Raw genomic sequence first — 25779 nt, forward strand, 5'->3', positions numbered from 1 at the left:
TCTGTACTGCGATAGAGAGCAAAGGATAACAAGAAAATTAAATAAAACGGAGTGAAACTGTATTACAGTGTTATTGTGAATTATTTGTGTCTCAGTACAGTTATGACTCTATAATAGCTGACATACAACATTGTGCAAAAGTTTGGGGTCTGTAAGATGTTTTTTGGAAAGAAATTAATACTTTAATACTGTAAGGATGCATTAAATTGTTCAAAAGTAACAGACATTTATAATATAATAGACGATTTCTACAAATATTAAGCAGCAAATCATATTCGAATGATTTCTGAAGGATCATGTGACACTGAAGACTGGAGTAATGCTGAAAATACAGCTTTGACATCACAGGAATAAATGATATTTTACAATATTTCTGATTTAACTGCATTTTTTATTTAAAAAATAAGCAAAAGAGAGTTATTTCAAAAACATTTAAAAATCTACTGACCCCAATTTAACAGTAGTGTATTTGCATTGTTCAAATACAGTTTTCATGACTTCGAAATTAGATCTGTTGAAGGGAAATTAAATTAACTTCAGTGGTATGACAGAAGTTCAGCCAAAGGTAGATATTAGAATCAACATTTGTTGCAGTTCTGTTCATGTTAGATGTATTTGAAATGGTGGCACATCTGACTGTCAAATGTTATGTCATATAAATCATGTGATGGACATTTTGCAACATCTCAGGAAACTGAAAATGACTGATATCATAAACTGTTTGAGGGTATAATAATCACAGTATGCAGAACCCATGTCTCTTTCTGTAGGGTTTGAGATGCAGTCAATGAAATCATAGAAATTCCTGCTTACAAATTGGACTATATATACACAGTATATAAAGCTATTTGAGGAACTTCTAGAAATAAAGATCTGGAAAACACCCCTGCTTGTACTGGTTGTCCCCACATTGGATTCAACAAATCACTAAATACTAAAACCCCCATCAGTCTAGTAGTTTAGTTCATTTTCAGACAACTCATTTATGGGAATGGCCTCTTTATGACATTTCCCTGTGTATTTACGAGACATTAACTTTCTAAAAGTTTTCAAAGTAAATATAACTGTTGACAGCCATTGAAATACAATGCTGGAGCTGAACCCAAACCAAACACGTAGTAACTACAAACAAAACTTTATTTAACTCCAGGTTTGAAAGAACTTTTGCTACAATTTCTAGTTCAATGATTAGACAGTGATTAAGAAACCAAGCAGTCTTGGTCAGCTTTAACAGAAAGTTCACTTCAGTTTGGTAAACCGAGTAAAATACACCAGTGTTGTTAACATTATCAAAATGATACACACACATACAGAAGTCAACTGACAAAAGAAAACTCAAATACAAAAGTTACAAACCTAGAAATCTACCAGCCATGTAATCAGTCTTTATTAAATGTACCATTAATAGCTAAAGTATAAAATAAAAATGCATAGTTTGACTCAATCTATTGAAACTTAGTGCAAAATAAAAACACAAGGCAGCGTTCGAGGGCAAGTGCAGAGAAACCCTAGCTAAACAAGTTTTAATCTTGAAAATTTAACCTGTCACTTCAGGCATTTGTTGATTTGCTCATGTCAATTTCGCATATTTCAACTTGCAAAAAATTGACCAACTTCAAACAAAACAGTGGTTTCTGTATAGCTAATGGTCCATTAGATCCAGTACAATAGCATAATGACATTCACTCTCTGTTCACTTGGCAGGAGCAAAGCCAACGCGGTCCGCTTCCCTGTCAAACACAGTGTAGTAGCGGCCGATGAACACATCTCCCAGAATCCACAGCGGCCCGGCGGGAGGCGGGATATCCATAGCCATAAAGCCAGACAGACAAACACTCACACCCATATGAGTCACCTGAGGAGAGATAGAAATGAGGTAAATTGAATTCAATAGAGCGCAACAGTCGGGTTCTAGAAGTAAAAACTCAAAACAAAAACAAATTTCTTCATTGTTTTTAATTCGATTATACTGTTCGCAATGCTTCGTGGGATTGTAGTTCTTTTCCTCAATAAAACCGTTAAGTACACTTAGTCTTGCGCCTTTGTCTTTTTGTCTGAATCAAAACTTTTTTGCTTCAAATCAAACATTGCACTGTTGTGATTCACCTCATAGCGGTTTGGCTTGGTTCTTAGGCTTATAACTCTTTAATGAAGACTATAAAAAGTCTTAAAAAAAATCCCTATTGGAAAATGAATGGAAAAGATACTTCCGGAACCAGCTGAAATACTTGCGCTGAAAAAGAGGGCGGGCACTAATGCACTATATTATTTACTTAAAGTGTAACTTTGCCGTTTTTCAACCCGCTTTGTATTTGTTACAAAGGTCGGTAGTACATGTAAATTAACTTTGTACTCATTCTCCGTGTTGCGAAGAAACCCAGAAATTCACGTTTATTTGTCAGCAAAAGTCTGCATGTTGAGGACTTTTGACAGCTCCAGGGATTTCATAAAAACTACAGATTGTACTTCAGCATTTTTGTATCCCCACCCACAGACAGCTGGATCGAGACAGGGATTATTAACATAAACAGGTATTATAAGGGTAGGTTTATCACTGAAAGTTGTATCATACTTTGTCTCCTCTTTGAACAGCATTATGGTAAAAATACTATGACAACAGCTTTCTTACCTGTACGTACTGGAAACCTAAAGTAACTCACTCCTGCTAAACGTTTACTCTTTGAATTCTTCCCGGAACCAATACAAGTTGACACCATTATGAATAAAAGTTTGCTAAGAAGTATTTCCTACTAAAGCAAGGCCGTATTTGATTTAGTCAAGCGTATCCATAGCAGACTTGTGGGCGTGGCCGTGGACAGCAACATGCCCAGTGGATTATGGGTGTTGAAGTTTTCCCAAAATTTGGCAAAAGTGAAGACAACAGCCTTTTTTCTCTGTGTGGACATCTTTTTTTTTATACCATAAGAGATTTAATAAATAAAGAGGACAAGAAGAAAAAGAAGAAAAACGATCCTGTGTCTGGTATCCAATAAATAATGGGTTTTGACTGTTAAAACATCCCAATGTCCAACGAATTCACAAACCGTTGGGGACAGTGTCAAGTGGGCTAATATTAATATAATGCAAACAATTTAGTTTATGCAAATGAAATTCCTAGAGATAGATTTACGTTCTAATGAATAAAGACATTAAATATATTCATATTGAATGCTTTACAAATAATAATAATAATAATAAGTTGATAACAAAAGATAGCCTATTAATTAGCCAGCATTACTCTTTGCATGAAAAATAGCGCTATGCCGCTCCGTTATCCAGAGAGCACTCAATCTCTATCTAGGCAGACTTTTCTCTTCTAACTATTTTTAAATTGAGTGTATAGCCTACAATTAAACTTATAATCTCCGATGTTGTTTTGAGTGTTTTAGATGGTGTGAAAAAGCAACTATAATGAATAAACATTTATTTGACTTGACCGAGGCGTTATTAGATTATGTTTGGACTGCTTTAAGAGATCTTTAAAGACCCATCTTTTTAAAAATGTTTATTGTCTTTGAAGTGTATTATGTCTGGTATATCTGGATTTTTCTGTTTTTAATTATTGTTTAATTATCTTACATTTGTTTACCATACTGTGTAGCGCTTTGGGTTGGAGAAAAGCGCATTATAAATAAAATGCATCATCATCATTAGTCATGTGAACCCGTCTTTTCTTTCATTTTAATGTCATGTTTATTGTTTTAAATGTTTATATATTAGAATGATATAAAAATCTATATAAAAAAAAAAAAAAATTGAATGACATATCAATGGGAAATTACATGACAGATAAAAACAACTAAATCCGTCAGAGTGATGGATATCCTAATAACTATAGTGCAACTTTTGCATATCTATCATGTTACAGTGCTTTATGTAAACTTATAATAATGGATTACAATAATACTATAATGGATAATAATAGCACTTATGTAGGCAGTGTCATTGGAGATAAAATACAAAATGCCTATATCCAGTATTTTAAAGCTGCCAGTAGGGAGAAAAACATGGGCCATAATGTAAAAGCTTTAAAGTTTAAATTCATCCTCGATCTATAGACATTATGGCATATGTCATACAGATTTTATAAAATAATTTGTGGATAATGTTATGGGTAATCTCGCCCATGCGCTTTTAAACTTTCATGACGTAATCGAAACCTACTACAGCTTATGCGTGTTAAAATGTCAACTACGTATTTGACATCAATTACGTCATCGCGCTACGGGCTGCAGCGGGGACTTTTTGGTTTTCTCAAGTACGGTAGCACAGATTTCAATTTTTTTTTTGCTTTTCTACTGTATAGGTTGCAAAGTTTTATTGAAAGCCCATTTTGCCAGCAGCGAAGTAGCTCTTTAATATTGCATTCAGTTCAGAAGTAGTCTTATTCTGTCTCCTTAGATTTGACTAGATTCCAAACATAAAACCAACGGAAAATGTGAATGATTATCACAAATTGAGATTCTGTGACAGATTTTGAGGTTCTAGATTTGAACATGGTACAGAGTTACCCTACAATGTCCCTTTCCAACCTCTGCAGACAAAAAGGAAAACCCCAGCAGTTTCTGTACCTTCAGAACATAGTCCTCTCCAGTTAAGTTGAGCATCTTCCCTCCCAGGCTGAAGGAAACAACAGGAAGTGATGGAATCTTCTTACAGTCAATCCAGTACTACAGAGGAAACACGTGGAAATATTTACATTACGACTTCCTCACTTTATGACTTTATAACTCAGCATTCTAAGTCCGACCTAATAGTTACGACCGTTGCACCATCCAGGCTTAAGTCCTCTTCTCGCTAAGACTGGGTGTAAATCTTACGCCTAGTCAGTAGCAGGCGTAAAGTCAAAATCTAGGCATATACAGAGCTGCCAACTCTCACGAATTGGCCGTGAGACACACGCGTATTTGATTGGTTTCACACGCCACACCCCCTATTTCTCACGCTGAAGTGTCATCCCGGTCGGTCAAATGCCTGGAAGATGAGTTTATCTATAGATCTACCTGTTGAGCCACTCGTGATCGACTAGTTATACCGCAAATTAGTTTAAATCTCCCGGAATCTAGAGCGAGCGAGCATGCGAGACAGAGACGCTCCAAACCGCGTAGCGCGCGCACGGCAGAGAGGGAAATGTTATGTTCTTATGTTAATGTTTTTATGCAAATAGTGCGTTTCAAAACAATGTTGGAGACATGATTAATGTCCACAAATCCACCGCATCTCAGGCCATTGGCAGTCAGTGTGTGCCTGTGCTGACTGTACAGCTCTATTAACTTAAATATCTCGATGTCGTGTAATTTCCTTTGCTTTTTCTTTGATCCTCCATTGATACGGCTACAAGTTAACAAAACTGCAGAAGATAGTTTACAGCGTAACCCAGCAACACACGCTGCTAGGCAACCGCTAATAGTTCCGTGGCCGTTCACTTGAACGCGCAACGCTAAGACCAGGCGTAGTAAAGCCTACGCTTAAGTCAAGTTAACCGACGTTAGGTCAACTCTAAAGACTGGTCTTAACTAAGACCTACTTAGCAGTTAGGACCAGGCTTAGTAAAGCCCTGTTGGTGCAACCGGCTCCTGGTTACTAACTTTCTTTAAAATAACTTCCTTTGTGTTCAGCAGACCAGAGAAATGTATACAGGTTTGGAACAACTTGAGGGTGAGTAAATGGTTTTTAGGTGAACTACCCCTTTTATTTTGTTAAAATTTTCAAGAGTTCTTTTTACACTTACATCTCAAGTAAATGTATCTCGATTCAAAGACTGAATTCAATTTAAGATTTCAGCTCTGATTTAAGCCCTTTATTAGCAAATTAATTAAAACCAGCAGAAACCCTGTATATATATTTTGATATTTTATCTGGAGTTCTCCTCACCTCTCCCATAAGCAGTGGTATGGCTCCGATAGCTTTCTGCAGGGCCCGCACCTCTTGAACCGGCCCTGTGATCATTGATGTTCCCGTGTCAACAATTGCCTGGCATCCACTTTTGCAGAGGGTAAGAGTGCCACCTACCTGAACCCTGTAGGAAAATGACCAATATATGCAACGAGTTATTATTACAAATAGTAATTTTGTCTCAGTTTCCAACAATCATAGAGACTGAACCCCAAAAGATTGTTGATAATCAATCAAGTGTCTGTCTAAAACGAGGGCTAATCCTTGAGCAGAATCGTTGAAAAGCCACAGTCTTGGCTTTTGAAACAGTAATGGTGATCACGTACTCATCCATCTTTATCTGCCAGTAGGCTTTTCGCGTAACATTGACGTAATGCAGATCACCGTCGAAATACTGGTTGTCAAAACCTCCCAGCATCAGCTCACCTCCAACCTCACCTGCAGGGTCCCTGCACACAACATTTATTAATAAAATTTAGCATGTTCATTTAGCCAACTTTTAGGTTATTCACACCTTATAAAAGACATTTAGTCGCCAAAATGTAGGCAAAACCTGACGGCGCACATACACACGTTTGTCACAAATCATTCAGTTAGAAAAAAAAAAGAGGCTTTTTATACAGACAGAACAATCAACTATTGTGTGATAAATTGGCCATAACATGCACGTGCGTTTTGGAAAGCAAGGAGGGGGTGGCACTGCTATGCAAGCAGTAATGAGTCATGCGTTACCGTTTAACTCAAGAATAAATACAATTCTTTCATACTTAAGGTCAAACTATCAGTCTACATCTGTAGCCACATTCTTCAACATTATAACACTGAAATGGAGAAGAAAATAGAGGAACCTCAGATAAGGGAAACAAGGTCATTTCCCAGTTCCTTCTCAAACTCTCCCATGTCAATATTAAATGTCCACCAATTGGCTAAAAGAATCTAAAAAAAAAAAAAAAAAACCTAACTGAAAAAAGTCAAATGAAACTTGAAGTGGAGTAACAGGAGCCAAAAGCAAAAGCAAGCCTTACCGGTTGATATAAAAAGAGAAGATATTCTGGGGCAGGATTTTGGCAGCCATGGCCGTGTCAAACACCGGCGTAATCCCATCTACAGAAATGGCGGGGTATGCCATGCCCAGGACGCCATCAAAACGTGCCACCACGAACACAATCCCAGGCTGTTTAACCGCCTCGGCAAACTGCTGGCCTGGCACCTTCAGCCCTGCCAACTACAGACAGAAGCGAATGTTTAACTATTAAAAATTGATTCCGTTATTTGGAATAAAGCTGAAATGAAAACAAATTCTACACTGGTGGTCAAAAAAAGTTTTAAAATGTAATTTATTCTTGTGATGCAAAAGTTGAATTTTTCAGCATCATTACGCCAGTCTTCAGTGTCACATTATCCTTCTGAAATCATTCTAATATGATGATCAAGAAACATTCATTATTATCAATGTTGAAAATATTGAGCCAATAAGGAGCTGTATGTAAGAAATTTATTTCAATTAATCATAAAATGGCCCTGATATGTCACTAGACATTAAGAAATCATGTTCATTTCAAATACTTATATCACTGACAACAGTAGTCCGGCCAGGATATTGTCCTTTAAAAAGTGAAGTTGCAGCCCTCAACTGATGTTGATGTTGTCATGTTGTGTTTTGGTCTGATGCTCCACCCTCCACCTATCTACCAATCACGAAGTCAGTAGTGTTGCGGCATCCGGGTTGCCAGCTCTGCTCTAGTTACCACAGCTGCAGCTCGTCACGTTCCTGCTGGATCCTGCAGCCGATCTGGCAACCTCGAGTCAGGGAGGAGGGGGAGGGGATACACCGCTCTACAGTAATTTGAAAGTGATTGCAGTACCAGTTTTGGCCACAATCTTACAAACAGCTCCTTTAAGCACCAAAAAATTACAAAATCATCATATTAGAATGATTTTTGAAGGATCATGAGACACTGAAGTAAATTACATTTTAAAATGTATTAAAATAGAAAATACACAATATAACTGTTTTACTGTATTTTTGATCAAATACATTCAGACTTGGTGAGCAAAAGAGACTTCTTCTTAAAAAAAAAAACAAAAAAAACATTTTAGATGAAATTTTTTTTTTAAACTTGAATGAAAAATATTGCTTTGGCAACTAACTGAAATAAAAGAGGTTGAAGTGCTAAAATTGCTAAAACTAAAAATGAAATCAAATGAAATCAAATATAAATGACAAAAGCATTCAAATGAAAACTGAAAATATAAAAAATAAAGCCAAGTTAATAAATATAACATTATATAACCAATACTAAAATAAGACTGGCATCAGCAACAAATGTTATTGCTTCGATTCTAAACAAGTTCAAAAGAACTTACATTTCGAACACAAAGCTATCAGATTTCTTTGAAGACCTGTAATATAGTATGGTATAGTGGGTCAGTTTTATGACGCTTTTACAGCTGTCATGACAGGTTACTGAAGTCTTTACTCACAGTGACTGTATCCTGACTGATGAAGCCAGAGAGACTCCCTCTGCCGTACTGGATCGCGAACTCTGTGCCATTCTGAACGTACGTGCTTGACTTCTTAGAGTTGTAGCGATGGTGCACCCCTGATAGACAGCAAGAGTAAAAGCACAAGTTACTAAAGAAAACAAAAATCAAATACAGATCAATACAATCATTCAAAACATCACTCACAGCATGCTATGTCCAGGTAGGAGCAATGGATAGATGGAACCCAGAGGTTGGATGATCCAGTGTCAAACAGCACAGTGAAGTCCTGAGGAGGGGTACCAATGCTGACCACTCCAAAATACTGGGCCTGAAGTTGGAGAAAGACAACCAGACTAATTATATTCTTTATGCAAGAACCAAAAGCATAAAACAAGGGATTGAATAAAAAAGTTCTCTTACATCCATGAAGTTGGTGAGTTTCTCTACAGGTGGTGGTAGTTGTGTTGTTTGCGGTGCTGTTGTGGTTCTATTGGGGTTTGTAAATTTGACTTCGGAGGTTTTCTCTCTGGCCATGGACTTGATCTCCTCAATAGTCTTCCCATTGTCTGCCAACATGCGGCGCACAGTGCGTGTCTTGTGCAGAGGAATTCTAGAGATACAGCAGTGATAAAGCAATAAAGCACCTGAGTGTGTGCACCTGCTTCAAGTAGTTTATTGTATCTATAAAACGGTCACAATATGATTTTCCAAAGAGAGTGTTTCTAGCGCTTGTACGTGCCATCATTACAAAGGCAATGCTATGTTTTTGCTATGGTGTCGTCGTAGCGATTATTCCAACTACGTTCTCTGTAGGTTCTTCTTTTTGCAACCTAATGAAAACCTTCCCAGAAGGTTAGGGTAGAGTGGGGGAAAATGCCCCCCTGGGGTAAAACGCCCCCCACCCGTTTTTCCCAAAATAACCACTCGAATGAATCAAGATACATTTTTACTATTGCTATGCACTACGTTGACAACGGGGATATACAAATCTCCATGGAGAAGCTGACACCAGCGACGTATTTGAAGAGAAGAGGATTACATGGAAAGTGCTATAACTTTCAGATATTAATAAACAAGTTTTTAATAGAATATTGTTCACAGTGATATCACATTGATGTATGATAGATGAATAGTGATGTCTGTAGTTTGAGAGCATATGTTATTTATAAGGAATATAATTATATATTTTTTAAAATAAACAATTTTTTAAAAAGACATAGCTTGTGGGGTAAAACGCCCCCTATGCTGAGGGGTAAAACGCCCCCCCAAGGGGCATAGTTTCTCTTTATCATAATTACTACAGTAACATATTTCTGTTCATCAAAGTCTTTATTTTACACTTTAATGCAGTATAACTAGGTGTTAAAATCAAAATATTTGAACAAAACATGAAAAAATTACCTCAAGTGAGCATTAGCTAGCTTGGTGAATGCAATGATGGAAGGTGGTTAGGTGACCCAATGATAAAACACAGTGACCTTTAATGCATTTATGGAATATATTTCACTATAAATATACTAATTTATGTTTAATATTTATTTAGGGTTTTCTGTTTTTCTTGATGATAGTGGTGAACAAATACTACATCAATTATCAACCCCATATAGGCCTAGTGTAGAAATCAAAATATTAAAATGTTAGAAATTTGGCTATTTTGTACATTGCTGAAATAAATATTAATAGGTATATATATATACACATGTTGTTGCATTACTTGCCTTTTACTTTTAGAGATTAAAAACTATGTTCATTTTGCTGTTGATCTATGAAGCAAACTGGTTGGTAAGAAAGGGGGCATTTTACCCCACCTTGGGGGGCGTTTTACCCCACCGCTGGGGCAAAACGCCCCCTTTGTACAAAAATATTTTCAGTCAAAAAAAAAATTTATTATGAAGGTTGAGCAATTTTAATATTTGGTAAATAACTCCTGCCATAGACACTCAAAACTGGGATGGCAATTCTAGTCACATTTATGTTTTGTTTCACAATAATGTCACATTTTCCTTAAGGGGGGCGTTTTCCCCCACTCTACCCTATTCATAGAACTTGTTTTATAAACTATAGAGAACCAGAACGTTCCCTGCAGGTTATTTTTAGATTTTGTTTATGCTGAAATGTGCCATTTTTCATAAACCAAGTATATTTTGCAGATACAGTTTAGTAAACGTGGATTACATCAGTAAAATGATCTAATCATTTTACCAAAAAAAATGTATACCATGGAAACATAAATCATGCAAATAATTCGTAAAATCGCGCGTTCTGCACTTTTATAAGCACAAGTTCCCGTACGAACCGAATGGACAAATTATCTGCTCAACAGGAGGTTTATTAATTGTGCGTCGAGTTGTGCGAAGCAGGTTATGTTCAGACAGAGAGGTGTGTCGGCTATACTTGCATGCCTTAAAAGTTACCTTTTTGAAACCGATAGTTGAGGTTATCCGCTTTAATACTTAGCCTTAAACATACCCAGTTAGGCCTATAACCTGCTTTCTGGAATACCCCCCAGTTCATATATGTTACGTTACTGTTTACTAACTTTGTAGCCATACTGGGTCATGTGAGTTCAACTTCCTGGTCCAAAGCACCAGTTGATGCTAATAGCTTTTACACAAAACGTCATGAGAGCACTGTTTATTGCAGCCAGACTAAACTGAAGAAATATAATGCGTCGGATCGATTGATTGAAGATTCAATTTTATTGCAATAGCCTACAGATAAACTTCTATGCGCAGAGTCACAATGTGGCTGTTTACGTTTTTTGTAGCAAACTCTTTCATGAATAGTTAGCCTGCATATGGTATGTAGCCTAAATTATTTAGGTTAAATATGTGCAGGTCTGCAGGACATAAGACGCGCTTACATCGATTAAAAAAAAAGATAAACTATGCATTACCTGATTATTGCTTGGCTGTCCTCAATTAACAGCCAAATTAAAAACGCGAAAAGGTGAAAGCGATTCATTCTCTGATCTTTAAAAGAAACAAATAACTTTAGATCTGAAACGAATTCAATAGTGAAGTACGCTTTCCACCGCCGCCCCTAGTGCGCAACTTATATATCCGCAAGTAGCCTATACCTTTCGGAGAGCTTCGTGCAAGTTCGGGGGGTTCCGTTCTCCTTAAGCCTGATTGGCTAGCAGCATTCATGTAACACTACTATTGGGTAAAATAACAAATCAATCAAGTTCAATTTCACACACCCGCGACCACTTCCTCAACCGACTGCCTGCTGAAATGTGGTGTAACTGGTTTACAATGACATATTTTAAACTTGCCTTGTTCGAAAGCAATATATAGGCTACCAAATGAGCAACCATGACAAATTTAATTTTTTTCATTTCAGACAAACTTTTCATCTTTGATTCCAATCCAAGTATATAATGTAGCCTAAATAATGACTCTTTCGTCGTTTAGCAGAAATTACTGCAATAACCAAAGGAGGAAGTGGAGTAGCCTAACCAACAAAACCTAAACCCAGATAGATGGTGTTCCCCTATTAATTGTACAAATGATATCTATTGACGCTACATTACAAATAAACTCTTTTTCTTTCTTTTTTTTCTTTTAAAGGCTTGACTTAAGGACCCTGCTGGTAGATGACATAACTAGGCGTATAGACATTTTACGGGCAACAACAATTTCTTCAGTCGTTCAAAAGTAGGCTATCCATTTTTATGGAAAAGCCTACTTGTAGGGTAGACTGGGTACAGTTGAGACACTTTTTGCGTTTTGATTTTTCACACAAAAATAGATGCTGAAAAGACGTGAATTTCCACATGATATGCCACATGACATTTCATGAGCTTGTAGACTAAGATATTATCAATCAATATTACTCATAGTTTATATTTTCCACAATTAGCTCATAAAAATAAGGTGCTTTTTGTCTCAACTTTGTCTCAACTGTACCCATATGTGGTACAGTTGAGACAGTACCATGGTACAGTTGAGACCCCCATTTTTATTGATGTAAAGGTAACTAATCGTTCATTGAAAATATAATAAATAAAGACAAATAAAAAAAATAACAATTGGGCAACATGTTTGTTTATTCATCCATTCAAATTCATTAATGTTATTTAAATTAGCACTGGTTAAATTTTATAAAACAGAAACAATATATTTTATATATTCATTAATAATACACAGTTTAATTATCACAAATGCCAAATTTTTATTTCATTTGCAGCTTATGCTGGCTAATTATGACATTTAACCTGTTATCATAACACTGAACAACTAAACAGTGTGTTTCCTAATAGAACTCTATCGCGGGTACAGTTAAGACAGTGTGTCTCAACTGTACCCTGATGGCCACCTCGCGCATTTCTCTAGATTTTGCAATGACCATGCCTGAAACAATCCCATGAAATATGCCCGTTTTTAGGGCACAGAATAACGTTTGTGATTATACCAGTTACGTTTAACAGTCACAAAAGGATAATAAGCTATTCATTGTGGAGTGTGCATGGTGAAGTGAACGTCTTACCTTAAAAAAAAAACTTTTGCCGATATCTTCGGAGCGGAGATGCGTCCATTGATCAAATTTCCCACGATCAAAGAGGACACTAATACGCATGTGCACAGCAAAAATCACAACTTGTGCTGGCTGCGCACGCAAGTTATTTAAGGTGTCTCAACTGTACCTATGTCTCAACTGTAGGCTACCCAGTCTACCCATTTTCTCTTTTACTTCCTTTTTTATAGAGAGTTTTTAAAAGTGATGGGTGCAGAATATATGAATGCCGTAATACAGTTAGGCTAATTGGTCAACAATTTTACTGTAAAATTTATATTTTCGAGTAGCCTATATGTTTTGGAATTTGCGGTCACCTAAAATAATTATGAAGACATGAAAAAAGGTGCATAATAAGTAGGCTATGCTTATATTATTTAGTCAATCGTTCAATAGATGATCATTCATTAGCCTACGTTTTGACAACACGCTGTCCCCCCAATCTGACGTCTGCGTTCCTCCGACGCGCCTCCTCTTCTGTCCTCTCTCTCTCTCGCGCTCATCCCACTGAACCCAGCGCGCGGTATATCTATCTATCTATCTATCTATCTATCTATCTATCTATCTATCTATCTATCTATCTATCTATCTATCTATCTATCTATCTATCTATCTATCTATCTATCTATCTATCTATCTATCTATCTATCTATCTATCTATCTATCTATCTATCTATCTATCTATCTACAGTAGGCTATATGATGCAGGTTTTGCGTCGTGTTTAGTTGTAAGTTCAAAAACCTGTAATGGAAGTTAACACAATAAATTATTTCCTCATCACTGTCAAGTTTAGAACGGCTTGAGTTTGAAGGTAAACAGCTAACTGATCCCATAACTTTTACCATCTGGGATTGTATATAACTCGAAAGGATTTAGGAAAAATCCCTAAGCAAGTGTTTTATCTGAGGTGAGTTTTTTCCCATTTATCTTTACATCTTTGAATTAATCATTTACAAATTAATATCAGTCCAATTAAAATTTATTCCATCATGATCAAGACATAGCCTAAATGTCTATAGGCTACCATTGTTAAAGGTTTGCATTCGGTATGAATTGGCATGTAAGATTTAAAAAAATGGAAATGAGTAAAACAGTTCTTTGTCTTTCTCCATCTCCATTCATTCACTGAAGGTTGGAGCCACTGTGAAATGTGGTACCACTGTGTTAATTTGAACAGGGCAGAATGGGATCAGAGGTCAAAATGCAAGAATTTATCGATGTTGCTTAAAACATTTTTTTTGTGTTTTGGTTGAAATAAGAATAAAACCTGGAAAATAATTGAAAGGACTGTAACACTGTTTGTTCTCATGTTTATTTCGTTGATCACTACCATTTAAATGTTTGGGGTCAGTATTTTTTTCTTAAAATAATAAATGAATACTTTTCAAAGATGCATTAAATTGTGGCAGTACAGATTTTTAAAAATTGTTTAAAAAAAAATATTTCAAATAAATGCTGTTCTTTTGAACTTTCTATTCATCAAAGTGTCCTGAAAAAAAAGGATAACGGTTTCCATAAAAATATGAACTGTTTTCAACATTGATAATAATAAGAAATGTTTCTTGAGGAAATATTAGAATGATTTCTGAAGGATCATGTGACTGAAGACTGGAGTAATGATGCTGAAAATCAGCTTTGATCACAGGAATAAATTACATTTATTACAACATATTCAAATAGAAAACAGTGATTTTTAAATTGTAGGACAATTACAGTTCTCAATGAAGACCAGGAGTCAAAGCTGAAGTTTAATCAGTTGACAGAGAGTTTACTGAAGACAAAGTTCTCCACTCTTCCAAAGGCCGTTGAAAATGAGTTAGAGGATCCAGCCTGAAACTTAAGAGCATGGTAAACATGGTATTCTGTTCTTTACGCAACTGAGACACACTTTGTCCTTTATAAGAAACTTTGGTAAGAGTCACAGATGAGTCATAAATTCTGGAAGGACTCTTCTCATCTGGATTGGCATGGTAATATGCGTCTAAAATAATAAACACGTCCTGCAAACACAAGATAAAACGGGCATGAGTTTTGTCAAGTCTTCTCTGGAACATAACATGAAAATTCCATCCACACAGAGGATTGTGTAACGAAGCAGGCAGGAATGAAGCGGAGAGATTAATCCAATTGCAAGCACATTTAATAATAAAACAAACAAAAGAAACTCAGACTAGGAACACAGAAAAAAGCAACCATTACAACATTAAGAACTCACAAGGACTGAACTAAAACACAGGGCTTAAATACAGAGGACCGGGTGAGTGAAACAAGACACAGCTGGGCAATTAACTAAGAACACAGGTGGAAAACATGAACACAAACGAGGAGCGGGAAAACTAGAAAGGACTAAACCAAATACACAATAATGGGGGGAACACAAGACAGACAGGAACAAGACATGAACCCACATCGTGACATAGCCCCCCCCCTATGGGCGGCTCCCGACGCCCATCAAAACAAATAAAATAGTTGAGGAGGGTGGTGACGCGGAGGTGGTCCCGGGGGAGGGATGGAGGGCCAGGCCCGCACAGGGGAACGGGACCAGGACATAGTCATGGTGGACCTAGGCCATGGAGCGTCGGCAGACCAGGCTGTGCAGGCGACCAGGGTGGAGCAGGCAGTTCAGGCGGCCACGGTGGAGAAGACCCTTCGGGCGGCCAGGGCGGTGAAGACCCTCCGGGCGGCCACGGTGGAGAAGACCCTTCGGGCGGCCAGGGCGGTGAAGACCCTCCGGGCGGCCACGGTGGAGAAGACCCTTCGGGCGGCCAGGGCGGTGAAGACCCTTCGGGCGGCCAGGGCGGTGAAGACCCTTCGGGCGGCCAGGGCGGTGAAGACCCTTCGGGCGGCCAGGGCGGTGAAGACCCTTCGGGCGGCCACGGCGGTGAAGACCCCTCGGGCGGCCACGGCGGTGAAGACCCCTCGGGCGGCCACGGTGGAGAAGACCCCTCGGGCGGCCACGGCGGTGAAGACCCTTCGGGCGGCCACGGCGGTGAAGACCCCTCGGGCGGCCACGGCGGTGAAGACCCTTCGGGCGGCCACGGCGGAGTAGACCCTTCGGGCGGCCATGGCGGTGCGGCCTTCACGGTCCCATCCAGGGTCCTACTGCACCCCCCCAAAATTTTCTTAGGGGCAGCCATGGGGTCATCAACAGGAACAGACACCGGCGCAGGATCAGCGGGCTCTGGCGCAGGATCAGCGGGCTCTGGCGCAGGATCAGCGGGCTCTGGCGCAGGATCAGCGGGCTCTGGCGCAGGATCAGCGGGCTCTGGCGCAGGATCAGCGGGCTCTGGCGCAGGATCAGCGGGCTCTGGCGCAGGATCAGCGGGCTCTGGCGCAGGATCAGCGGGCTCTGGCGCAGGATCAGCGGGCTCTGGCGCAGGATCAGCGGGCTCTGGCGCAGGATCAGCGGGCTCTGGCGCAGGATCAGCGGGCTCTGGCGCAGGATCAGCGGGCTCTGGCGCAGGATCAGCGGGCTCTGGCGCAGGATCAGCGGGCTCTGGCGCAGGATCAGCGGGCTCTGGCGCAGGATCAGCGGGCTCTGGCGCAGGATCAGCGGGCTCTGGCGCAGGATCAGCGGGCTCTGGCGCAGGATCAGCGGGCTCTGGCGCAGGATCAGCGGGCTCTGGCGCAGGATCAGCGGGCTCTGGCGCAGGATCAGCGGGCTCTGGCGCAGGATCAGCGGGCTCTGGCGCAGGATCAGCGGGCTCTGGCGCAGGATCAGCGGGCTCTGGCGCAGGATCAGCGGGCTCTGGCGCAGGATCAGCGGGCTCTGGCGCAGGATCAGCGGGCTCTGGCGCAGGATCAGCGGGCTCTGGCGCAGGATCAGCGGGCTCTGGCGCAGGATCAGCGGGCTCTGGCGCAGGATCAGCGGGCTCTGGCGCAGGATCAGCGGGCTCTGGCGCAGGATCAGCGGGCTCTGGCGCAGGATCAGCGGGCTCTGGCGCAGGATCAGCGGGCTCTGGCGCAGGATCAGCGGGCTCTGGCTCCAGTGTGTGCGCAGCCCACCCACACCACATGGCTGTGGCCATAATGGCCAGTGTTGCCGTCACATACGTGGCGTGAACGGTCTCTGACTGGGAAGACGTGACGTGAACAGTCTCTGGCTGGGAAGACGTGACGTGAACAGTCTCTGGCTGGGAAGACGTGACGTGAAGCTCTGGCTGGACGTGGCTGACGTGAAGCTCTGGCTGGACGTGGCTGACGTGAAGCTCTGGCTGGACGTGGCTGACGTGAAGCTCTGGGCTGGACGGAACCAGCGGCGAATGGGGCCCTGGGCTAGACATCACCAACCCAGGGTCGAAGAGTGGCCAGCGTGGAGAGTGGTGTCGGGGCTCCTCTCGACCACCTCCTCTACTGAGGCCTCCACGTGTACCACGAAACTTGACCAACCGGGTCCCCTCAAAAGAGTGGCCTCTCCTCCGCTCGGTGGCTGGAGAAGAGACACTGGCGAACATGCTGCTGGATTCAGTGTTGGTGAGTTCTTCTGTAACGAAGCAGGCAGGAATGAAGCGGAGAGATTAATCCAATTGCAAGCACATTTAATAATAAAACAAACAAAAGAAACTCAGACTAGGAACACAGAAAAAAGCAACCATTACAACATTAAGAACTCACAAGGACTGAACTAAAACACAGGGCTTAAATACAGAGGACCGGGTGAGTGAAACAAGACACAGCTGGGCAATTAACTAAGAACACAGGTGGAAAACATGAACACAAACGAGGAGCGGGAAAACTAGAAAGGACTAAACCAAATACACAATAATGGGGGGAACACAAGACAGACAGGAACAAGACATGAACCCACATCGTGACAGATTGATACACATGTCTACACATGATTCACTGTCATATTTAAACATAATACTGACCAATGGTGCTATAAATCCTAAAAAGAATTAGTATGAATGTGGGTTAGTGGATACATGTAATGCGTTGTTGACCTTCATGACCTTGTCACAGTTGTCTTTATGTTCCTCATGCAGCTATCATGAGGACAGCAGAATAATATTAATAAGAATAAAGTTAAAACTGACAATTCTCTTTCTACAAAATAGGACTCTTGAATAATTTGGTTGTATGAGCAAATTAATTAATTACAAAACAAGTTTTTATTCTCTGGAAGCCGGGCTAAATGAGTAAACCCTGCATTCCTGACATGGGTCAGACCCTCAGTCACTCAGATACCAAATACAGACATTGCCTGTAACAGAAATACCAGAATAGATACACTGGTTTTAAGAAGACTATGATTTCCCATTTATTATATAATACAAGAAGAGGGGTTGTAAACCCACCCCCTTCAAAATAATAATATTTTACAATATCTCAGTTTTTACATCTGTATTTTTACACATTTATCAAATAAATGCAGCCTTGGCAAGCATACTTCTTTCAAAAGCATTGATAAACCTATACTAACCCCAAACTTTTAATGGTAGTGTAATTTTTCATTTTTATATTATAAATAAACATAATAAATAAATGGACAGGCTACTTTTTTTTACATGTGAAAGAATAGACCTACTGCACCTGTATAGAAAATGTAAAAAATAACAGCAAAAAAGACTTTAAGTCTTTTTTTTAACATGGTACCATCTTGTCAGTGTGTATTTGCTCTTTCCATTATGTTCAAATGCAAATAATAATCATTTTCCATTGCAGCCCTTCAGTTGGAGAAGGTCACTGCCATGATGCTGACAGTAGCATGTCTGCTTTTGTTTCTAATGAGCTCTGTGCCTGCGGGTCAGACTGTGAAGTGTCCAGCCGTCTGCGTCTGTGACAACACAAAGCTCACTGTGACGTGCGTAGGGAAGAACCTCACACACGTTCCACCTACTATAAACGAGGTCAGTGTGACTTTCCACATTCATTAAAGAAACCACATGAAAATCATCATGCTTGTGTCTTAAAACCATTATATTAGTTCATTAAATGATTTGCTTTTGCAGAAGTTTGCATAGTCTCCACCATCAAACAAGCAGAAGATGCATGACACTATATAAGACATGCACACTGAGCATTCAAATAAAGGAACGTTTGAATTCATTCCTTTTATATCTTGCCATCCTGAACTTCCGTTCTAAGGGTATTGGTATTTGTGGTTAATAACTCTTCCAATGACTTTCAAAATAACTTGACTTAACATAATGGCTGCTTCCAAAAACTTAGGACAAAAACAAAACAAAGCGTTGATCAAAAATGTACATTTACACCCAAACTGACGACCAGCCTCAACTTTCAGACGCCATCTTTATTTTCTTGCTCAACTGTCACAGAAAGAACTGGATTGTGGGAAATCAAAGGCAGCGAAGGATACATCTATGCTCAAAAATCGATTAGATGAAGGTATCTCAGGAGACAGGAAGTGAAACTAACATTGTATTCGGACGTTCCTTGATGCCTCACGACCTTGGAATGCGTCCTCCGAAGGCAGCATTTATCAGTTTTTGGACGCAGCCATTGTCAGGCGTGGCTGTAATAATCACATGGTGCAGGAAATTCAACAACAAAGTCTTTAATAACTAAACTAAACTTGGAAATGGACGGGAAGAATTCTCACAAAACACAACCACGTATAACGCAAATGAGACCGAACACTCAACATAGGAAACTAAGGGCTTAAATACACTGGGGAAGACAATTAACTGGAACAGAACCAGGTGCGTAACTAATCAGAAACCACGGAAATAAAAAGCAAGCAAACAAGCAAGCAAAGGGAACACAGGCAAACAGGAACAGAACAGAACCAAACTAAAAAAAAATAAAACAATGGGTGCGACTCAATCAGCTCCCTAGCTCCTAACTTATGAACAACAGCTGAAATGATATCTTTCTGACATCATGATAAATACTTTGTTTGTTACATATACGTGCAACATTTTAGCCATAAATAAATTATAAATGTTAGCTAGATTAAAGGGTTAGTTCACCCAAAAATGAAAATTCTGTCAGTACTCACCCTCATGTTGTTCCAACCCCGTAAGACTTTCGTTCATCTTCGGAACACAAATTAAGATATTTTTGATTAAATCTGAGAGCTGGCTCACTCCTCCATAGGCTTCTAAAGGGATTGAAACTGGCCGGCCCAAAAGTTATGAAAGACATCGTTAAAATAGTCCGAGTGACTACAGTGGCTCAATCTTAAGTTTATCAAGCGACGAGAATACTTTTTGTGCGCAAAAAACAAACAAAAATAACGACTTTATTCAACTATTCATTTCCCTCCCTGTGGGCCTCGAGTGAGTTCACGTAGTGATATTGCGCAAAGCTTCTAGGTTGTACGTCACACGCATCACACACATGACCAGCGTCGGCCAATAGTGAGCCTACGTGTGACGTAGCTCTACGGAATCACACTACGTTAACTGACTAGAGGCCCAAAGAGAAGGAAATGAATAGTTGAAATAAAGTCGTTATTTTTGTTTGTGTTTGCGCACAAAAAGTATTCTCGTCGCTTGATAAACTTAAGATTGAGCCACTGTAGTCACTTGGACTATTTTAACGATGTCTTTCATAACTTTTGGGCCGGCCAGTTTCGATCCCTTAAGAAGCCTATGGAGGAGTGATCCAGCTCTCAGATTTAATCAAAAATATCTTAATTTGTGTTCCGAAGATGAACGAAAGTCTTACGGGGTTGGAACAACATGAGGGTGAGTAATTACTGACAGAATTTTCATTTTTGGGTGAACTATCCCTTTAAGTTCATTACCTGTCTAGCTGACATATAATTAAATAATGGCTTGTATTGTAAAAGACATCTATCACATGTGTGAGTTGGCTCACGTGATTTAAGTTTCGTGCTTCAGAACGTCAGATAAGGGAACATAGTGAGCATCGATGCTCCGTCGTTTTCATGGGGGATTTTGAGACTTTTTAGGGAGCGGATTAAAATTTGGGAGCGGCCCTTAAAATGGCCGACTCCCTGATCAGTGCCCTGACTGCTGAATAGGGAGCTGCTTCAGACACATCCTAAACATATCCGTGACACATATAAGATCTGTTTGCAACTTTATGAGCATGGGGATCAACATCTTCATACGCAGTATTTGTAATTGTCTTTATCTCAGATCACAGTGAAATTGGACCTGAAGAGGAATAATTTTAGGGAACTGGCTAAAAGTTCTTTCAAACACACCCCCTACCTGACCCACCTGAACCTGCAGGGATGCAGTGTCCAGTCTGTACGAGAGGGGGCGTTCAGGGGACTTTCTCGTTTGGTGCTGCTTGACCTCACTAACAACAACATTGATATCCTCTACCAGGTTTGTGCCAGGTTTCCTTGATGATGAATGGCACTATAATCTTTCTAAACCTGACTATTTGTGTTTTTTTATCTCTGTTCTCTCTCCCCTCCTGTAGGAATCATTTGATGGTTTAGCATCATTGAAGCAGCTGTATTTAGACCGGAACCGCATTGAAGAGATCCACCCTGGGGCGTTTGCTGCGTTAAACTCTTTAAACCTGCTCTCCCTCACTCATAACCAGCTGGTCTACCTCCCCAACATGGCATTCCAGGTATAGTGTTCAAAAGTTTAGGGCCAGTAAGATTCTCAAAAAAAAAAAAAAAAGTTTCTTTTGATTGTTCAGAATCCCGAAATCCTGAAAAAAATTTATCACGGTTTCCCACAAAATATTAACCAGCAACATATCAACATTGATGATAATAATAATTGTTTCTTGAGGATCAAATCATCATATTATTTTTGAAGGATCATGTGACACTGAAGACTGGAGTAATGATGCTGACAATTCAGCTTTGCATCCCCGTAATAAATTACATTTTAAAATGTGTTTCAATAGAAAACAGTCATATGAAATTGGAATAATATTTCACAATATTACTGTTTTTACTGTATTTTTTATTATTTTTGATCAAATAAATGTTGCCTTGTTGAGCACAAGAGACTTCTTTCAAAAGCATTACAACATCTTACCAGTCCAATCTGAATTTATACTGGTTTGGATGGTTGGTTTGAAAGGTTAATGTTATTTCCTTCTGTAGACCATTTTCAATAATTTTCTTCTTGAATAATTCCCAAATATCTGTGTCTTCCAGGGAATGTTAAATATCCAGTTGTTGCGTTTGAGTTATAACTCCCTAAATAATCTTGCGACAGAAGCCTTTGCTGGTCTTCTTGCACTTACGCATTTAAACCTGGACCATAATGAACTCCAGTACTTTCCTACCAAAACCATGACCAGGTAACACCCTCAACCACTGAATTTTATTTTGTTTTGCCAAAGAAATTGGCTAACAATATTAAATACTGTTGATGATGTTAGATATACTCTGGTATACTCACTATTCTCTCTTTTTGTCTCAGATTAGTGGAGTTGACTCATCTAGATCTGAGTTTTAACCCCATGACATATCTGGTGGAGGAGAGTGTGTCAATGCCAAAACTCACACATCTGTCTTTGAACCACATGGCCCTGCAGGACCTGTCTGAGTCAGCTCTGTCTCTGTCTCCCTTTATCTCTCAAGTGGAGCTGAGCTACAACCAGCTCCCTTACATACAGGCCCTCTCAGGGCCCTCGCGGCTCACCGGCCTTAACCTCACTGGTATGAATGCAGCTTTGCCAGTGTTCTCTCAGTATTTACTGCACACTAACCTTTCAGTCAATATAATCTATCTATCTATCTATCTATCTATCTATCTATCTATCTATCTATCTATCTATCTATCTATCTATCTATCTATCTATCTATCTATCTATCTATCTATCTATCTATCTATCTATCTACCTATCTATCTATCTATCTATCTATCTATCTATCTATCTATCTATCTATCTATCTATCTATCTATCTATCTATCTATCTATCTATCTATCTATCTATCTATCTATCTATCTATCTATCTATCTATCTATCTATCTATCTATCTATCTATCTATCCATCTATCCATCTAAAAATATTAACTTTAATTGAATTATATGCACTTTTATAATATTATAAATGTAATTTAATGACAATAATAATAATAAAAAAAAATTATTATTATTATTATTTAATATTCAAAATTAATTTATATTTCAACTTATATATATATATAAATATATATATAGGCCTATATATATACTACTAATAATGGAAATAATAATATTAAAAGTAATATTATTATTAAAAGTAACAATAACTGAATCATTGCTCATATTATTCCTAAATTATTTCCAAAAACGTAAGGTGAGCAATGGTTCTTTAGAAATGCCACTGAATTAAATATAATAATAATATTAGTAATAATAATAATTATTAATTATTTCATTTAGTGGCATTTCTGAAGAACCACTGCTAAACCTTTTTCTACTCAAACTTTAGGAAACCGTTGGAACTTTTTAAAAAGCTTTTTTTTTTTTTAAAGTTATATTTGGCAATGTTCATACAGCAACAAAATTTTGTCAGTTCTGTATTTGAATCCTTAATATGGTTACCTTTAATATAGAGCCCCTTGAAGATGGCCTTCTGCATAGGTATCTGAGGGTAAAAATAAGAATAGCCTGATAAAACATCTGCTCTAACCTTTTAATATTCATATCCAAATGGGCTCAACTGGTGTTTTTTTCAAGTCTCAAACACCACTGCTTTGGCTTATGTGATTTATTAATTAAAAATATCTCATAATTCATAGATTTCAAAATCAGACTGCAAAGTGATCTCTCTCTCTCTCTCTCTCTCTCTCTCTCTCTCTCTCTCTCTCTCTCTCTCTCTCTCTCTCTCTCTCTCTCTCTCTCTCTCTCTCTCTCTCTCTCTCAATCACTGTCCTTCAGGGAACCCCATCAGATGTACATGTTTACTGCAAGGGCTGAAGACATGGGCGCTGAACTCAGGAATCAAGCTCTACGGGGCCTGTGCTTGGCCGCCACACCTCTCAGATGAACCTCTAGAAAATGTTCAAGAACAAGATCTCCGCTGCAGACCACAGGATGAGTTGATGCTGGATGTGACTGAAAAAGAAGGAAACGAAGAAGATGGAGTGCGAGAGAAGACTGTGCCAACAGCCAAGCCAAAGAAAAAGAGCAAATGCCCAATAAATTGCCAGTGTGAGGTGAGAAAGGTTTGGAGAAGGGTGGAGGGAATCTTAGTTATTTATAAGTAATTTACTAGATTTTTTATTCTGATCCGTTAGCATAAAAATAAACCTAATCTAATTTACATAGCTCCGTCTCACCCCATTTTCTGTTCTCCTTACTTTCACTATCAAGGCTGCAGCTCAGCACGCTACATGTGAGCACCGTGGTCACACTAAAGTGCCCACTGGTTTCGCTGGCAACACTCTTCTGCTTGACATGCGTGGCAACCATTTTCATTATCTACCAAGCAAGAGTTTCCCCGGCATCCCCAAGGTGGTGTCCCTTCATCTGGACGGCTGTAAGATCCATGAGATTGAGGGTGGAGCTTTCCAGGGCATGAAGGGGTTAATGTACCTCTACCTGTCCGACAACCAACTGTCCTCCCTGGATGCAAAAGCCTTTGAAGGTGCCCATGAGATCATGTACCTTCACCTAGAAGGCAATAAGCTCACTCAGTTTCCTTCTTCAGCTGCACTAGCTCACATTCCCAAACTCCTGGAGCTGCATCTGGAGAGAAACCTCATAGCTAAACTAGAGCCTTCAGGGCTCCTTTCCACAGTTCCTCAGCTGACAGGCCTCTACCTCAACAATAACACCATCGCAACCATAGTGCCAAAAGCTCTGGATCCAGCACCCAAGCTGGACCTCCTTCATCTGGGAGCTAATGTTCTAACGGAAGTGCCGAGTGATGCGCTAGGCCACGCCCCTCTTTTAACTGAGATCCGCCTCTCAGGGAATCCGATTCGCTGGATTGGGCCAAAAGCATTCCGGGCGGTGGCTGAAAGTCTAAAGCACCTGTACATTGATAAAATGGGTATTCAAAAGGTAGAGGAGATGCTGTGCTGTTTTAAATGACAAACTACACAAGATTTTTTATTGCATGCATTATTGAATGATAAAGAATCAACAGTTAATCCTTTCTTTTACTAATCTCTGTAATGGACAATGTTCTCTCTCTTTCTTCTTTTTGATTTGTGGTTGTAGATGAGCGTGAGGTCTCTGGCAGGGTTTGGTCCTGGTCTGCTGTCTTTGTCTCTGGAAGGGAATCAGTTAGAGGAGTTGCCTGACCTTTCACCTCTTACTGGCCTTCAAAACCTCGCCCTCAACAAAAATCCGCTAATGTGTGACTGCAAATTGCTACCATTTTATAGGTGAGATGCACACCAATGAAAATTCATATCTATCTATATATCTATCTATCCATCCATCCATCCATCAATTTCTGTCTGTCTCTCTTCCATTCAGATGGTTGGAAAATGTGAGTCTGAAGGTTGAGGCTGTGTGTGGTTACCCCCCTGAGCTGCGAGGTCAGTCCGTGCTAGAGGCGGTCATCTTTAAGAACTGCTCTAAAGAAAATAATCATTCCTTCAATGAGACCTCCATCCCCACCACAGCCCCTAAACCCAACAAACCCAAACCCATGAAGATCAAAGCAAAAGCCAGACCCATATCATCTGAACCTAATCCTAAACCAGCAAAGACCAAACTTACAGCGGCACCTAAGAAGAAGGAGTCTAACGAACTCAAACCACTGCAAGCCCTGAAAACAACCAGGCCAAACAAGAAAAAAAGAGGAAGGCAACCAAGGATTAAATTATCAAGGAAATAAGAGTTGAATTGAGTTTTTTATTTAAACTAGCAGCAGTTAATTACTGTGTGGTAGTATTGCTGTTGATTTGATTCAAAGTAAAGCTAACGATATATTCACCACTGTATTCTGTGTTTACATCCACTTATCATAAATTGTGCAATTTGTTTTAGGACAGAACAAAATCAATTTGTGTAATAATCCGAACCATTC

The 25779-nt window shown here is 39.5% G+C and overlaps 2 protein-coding genes across 3 annotated transcripts in view; one reads left to right on the forward strand and one right to left on the reverse strand.

Moving 5' to 3' along the window:
* Positions 1-1119: 1119 nt before the first annotated feature.
* napsa (napsin A aspartic peptidase) overlaps positions 1120-25779 on the reverse strand; it is a 97507-nt gene continuing 72847 nt past the window's right edge. Inside the window, exons 1-9 of one of the 2 annotated variants that reach the window (XM_056240860.1) lie at positions 11279-11431; positions 8803-8992; positions 8587-8710; positions 8380-8498; positions 6921-7120; positions 6222-6344; positions 5875-6019; positions 4572-4670; positions 1120-1855 (exon numbers count right to left, since the gene is read on the reverse strand). In XM_056240860.1, the coding sequence (XP_056096835.1) occupies positions 1694-1855; positions 4572-4670; positions 5875-6019; positions 6222-6344; positions 6921-7120; positions 8380-8498; positions 8587-8710; positions 8803-8992; positions 11279-11346 (1230 nt within the window). In that variant the 5' untranslated portion in view covers positions 11347-11431 and the 3' untranslated portion in view covers positions 1120-1693. Of the gene's footprint in view, positions 1856-4571; positions 4671-5874; positions 6020-6221; positions 6345-6920; positions 7121-8379; positions 8499-8586; positions 8711-8802; positions 8993-11278; positions 11432-25779 lie in introns of those variants that run through there. The other variant, XM_056240861.1, reaches the window with a different exon arrangement.
* On the forward strand, positions 1752-25685 carry chadla (chondroadherin-like a). Its single transcript, XM_056240858.1, has 10 exons — positions 1752-1876; positions 18566-18750; positions 20971-21165; positions 21263-21418; positions 21960-22105; positions 22228-22466; positions 23676-23953; positions 24111-24803; positions 24963-25129; positions 25224-25685. The coding sequence occupies exons 2-10, from the start codon at positions 18592-18594 to the stop codon at positions 25585-25587; spliced, it is 2397 nt and encodes a 798-aa protein (XP_056096833.1). The 5' UTR covers positions 1752-1876; positions 18566-18591; the 3' UTR covers positions 25588-25685.

This window comes from Rhinichthys klamathensis, unplaced genomic scaffold (assembly GCF_029890125.1).
Source record: "Rhinichthys klamathensis goyatoka isolate OS25496 unplaced genomic scaffold, OSU_Roscu_1.1 h1tg000616l_1, whole genome shotgun sequence".
In the NCBI taxonomy this organism is placed as follows: domain Eukaryota; kingdom Metazoa; phylum Chordata; class Actinopteri; order Cypriniformes; family Leuciscidae; genus Rhinichthys; species Rhinichthys klamathensis.

What these genes read in the sequence shown, in the direction of transcription:
- chadla (XM_056240858.1), top strand. Translation starts at nt 18,592, where the DNA reads ATGATGCTGACAGTAGCATGTCTGCTTTTGTTTCTAATGAGCTCTGTG. An exon ending in CCTACCAAAACCATGACCAG is followed by an intron (nt 22,106 to 22,227) that starts GTAACACCCTCA and finishes TTTTTGTCTCAG; the next exon opens with ATTAGTGGAGTTGACTCATC. An exon ending in ATAAAATGGGTATTCAAAAG is followed by an intron (nt 24,804 to 24,962) that starts GTAGAGGAGATG and finishes TTGTGGTTGTAG; the next exon opens with ATGAGCGTGAGGTCTCTGGC.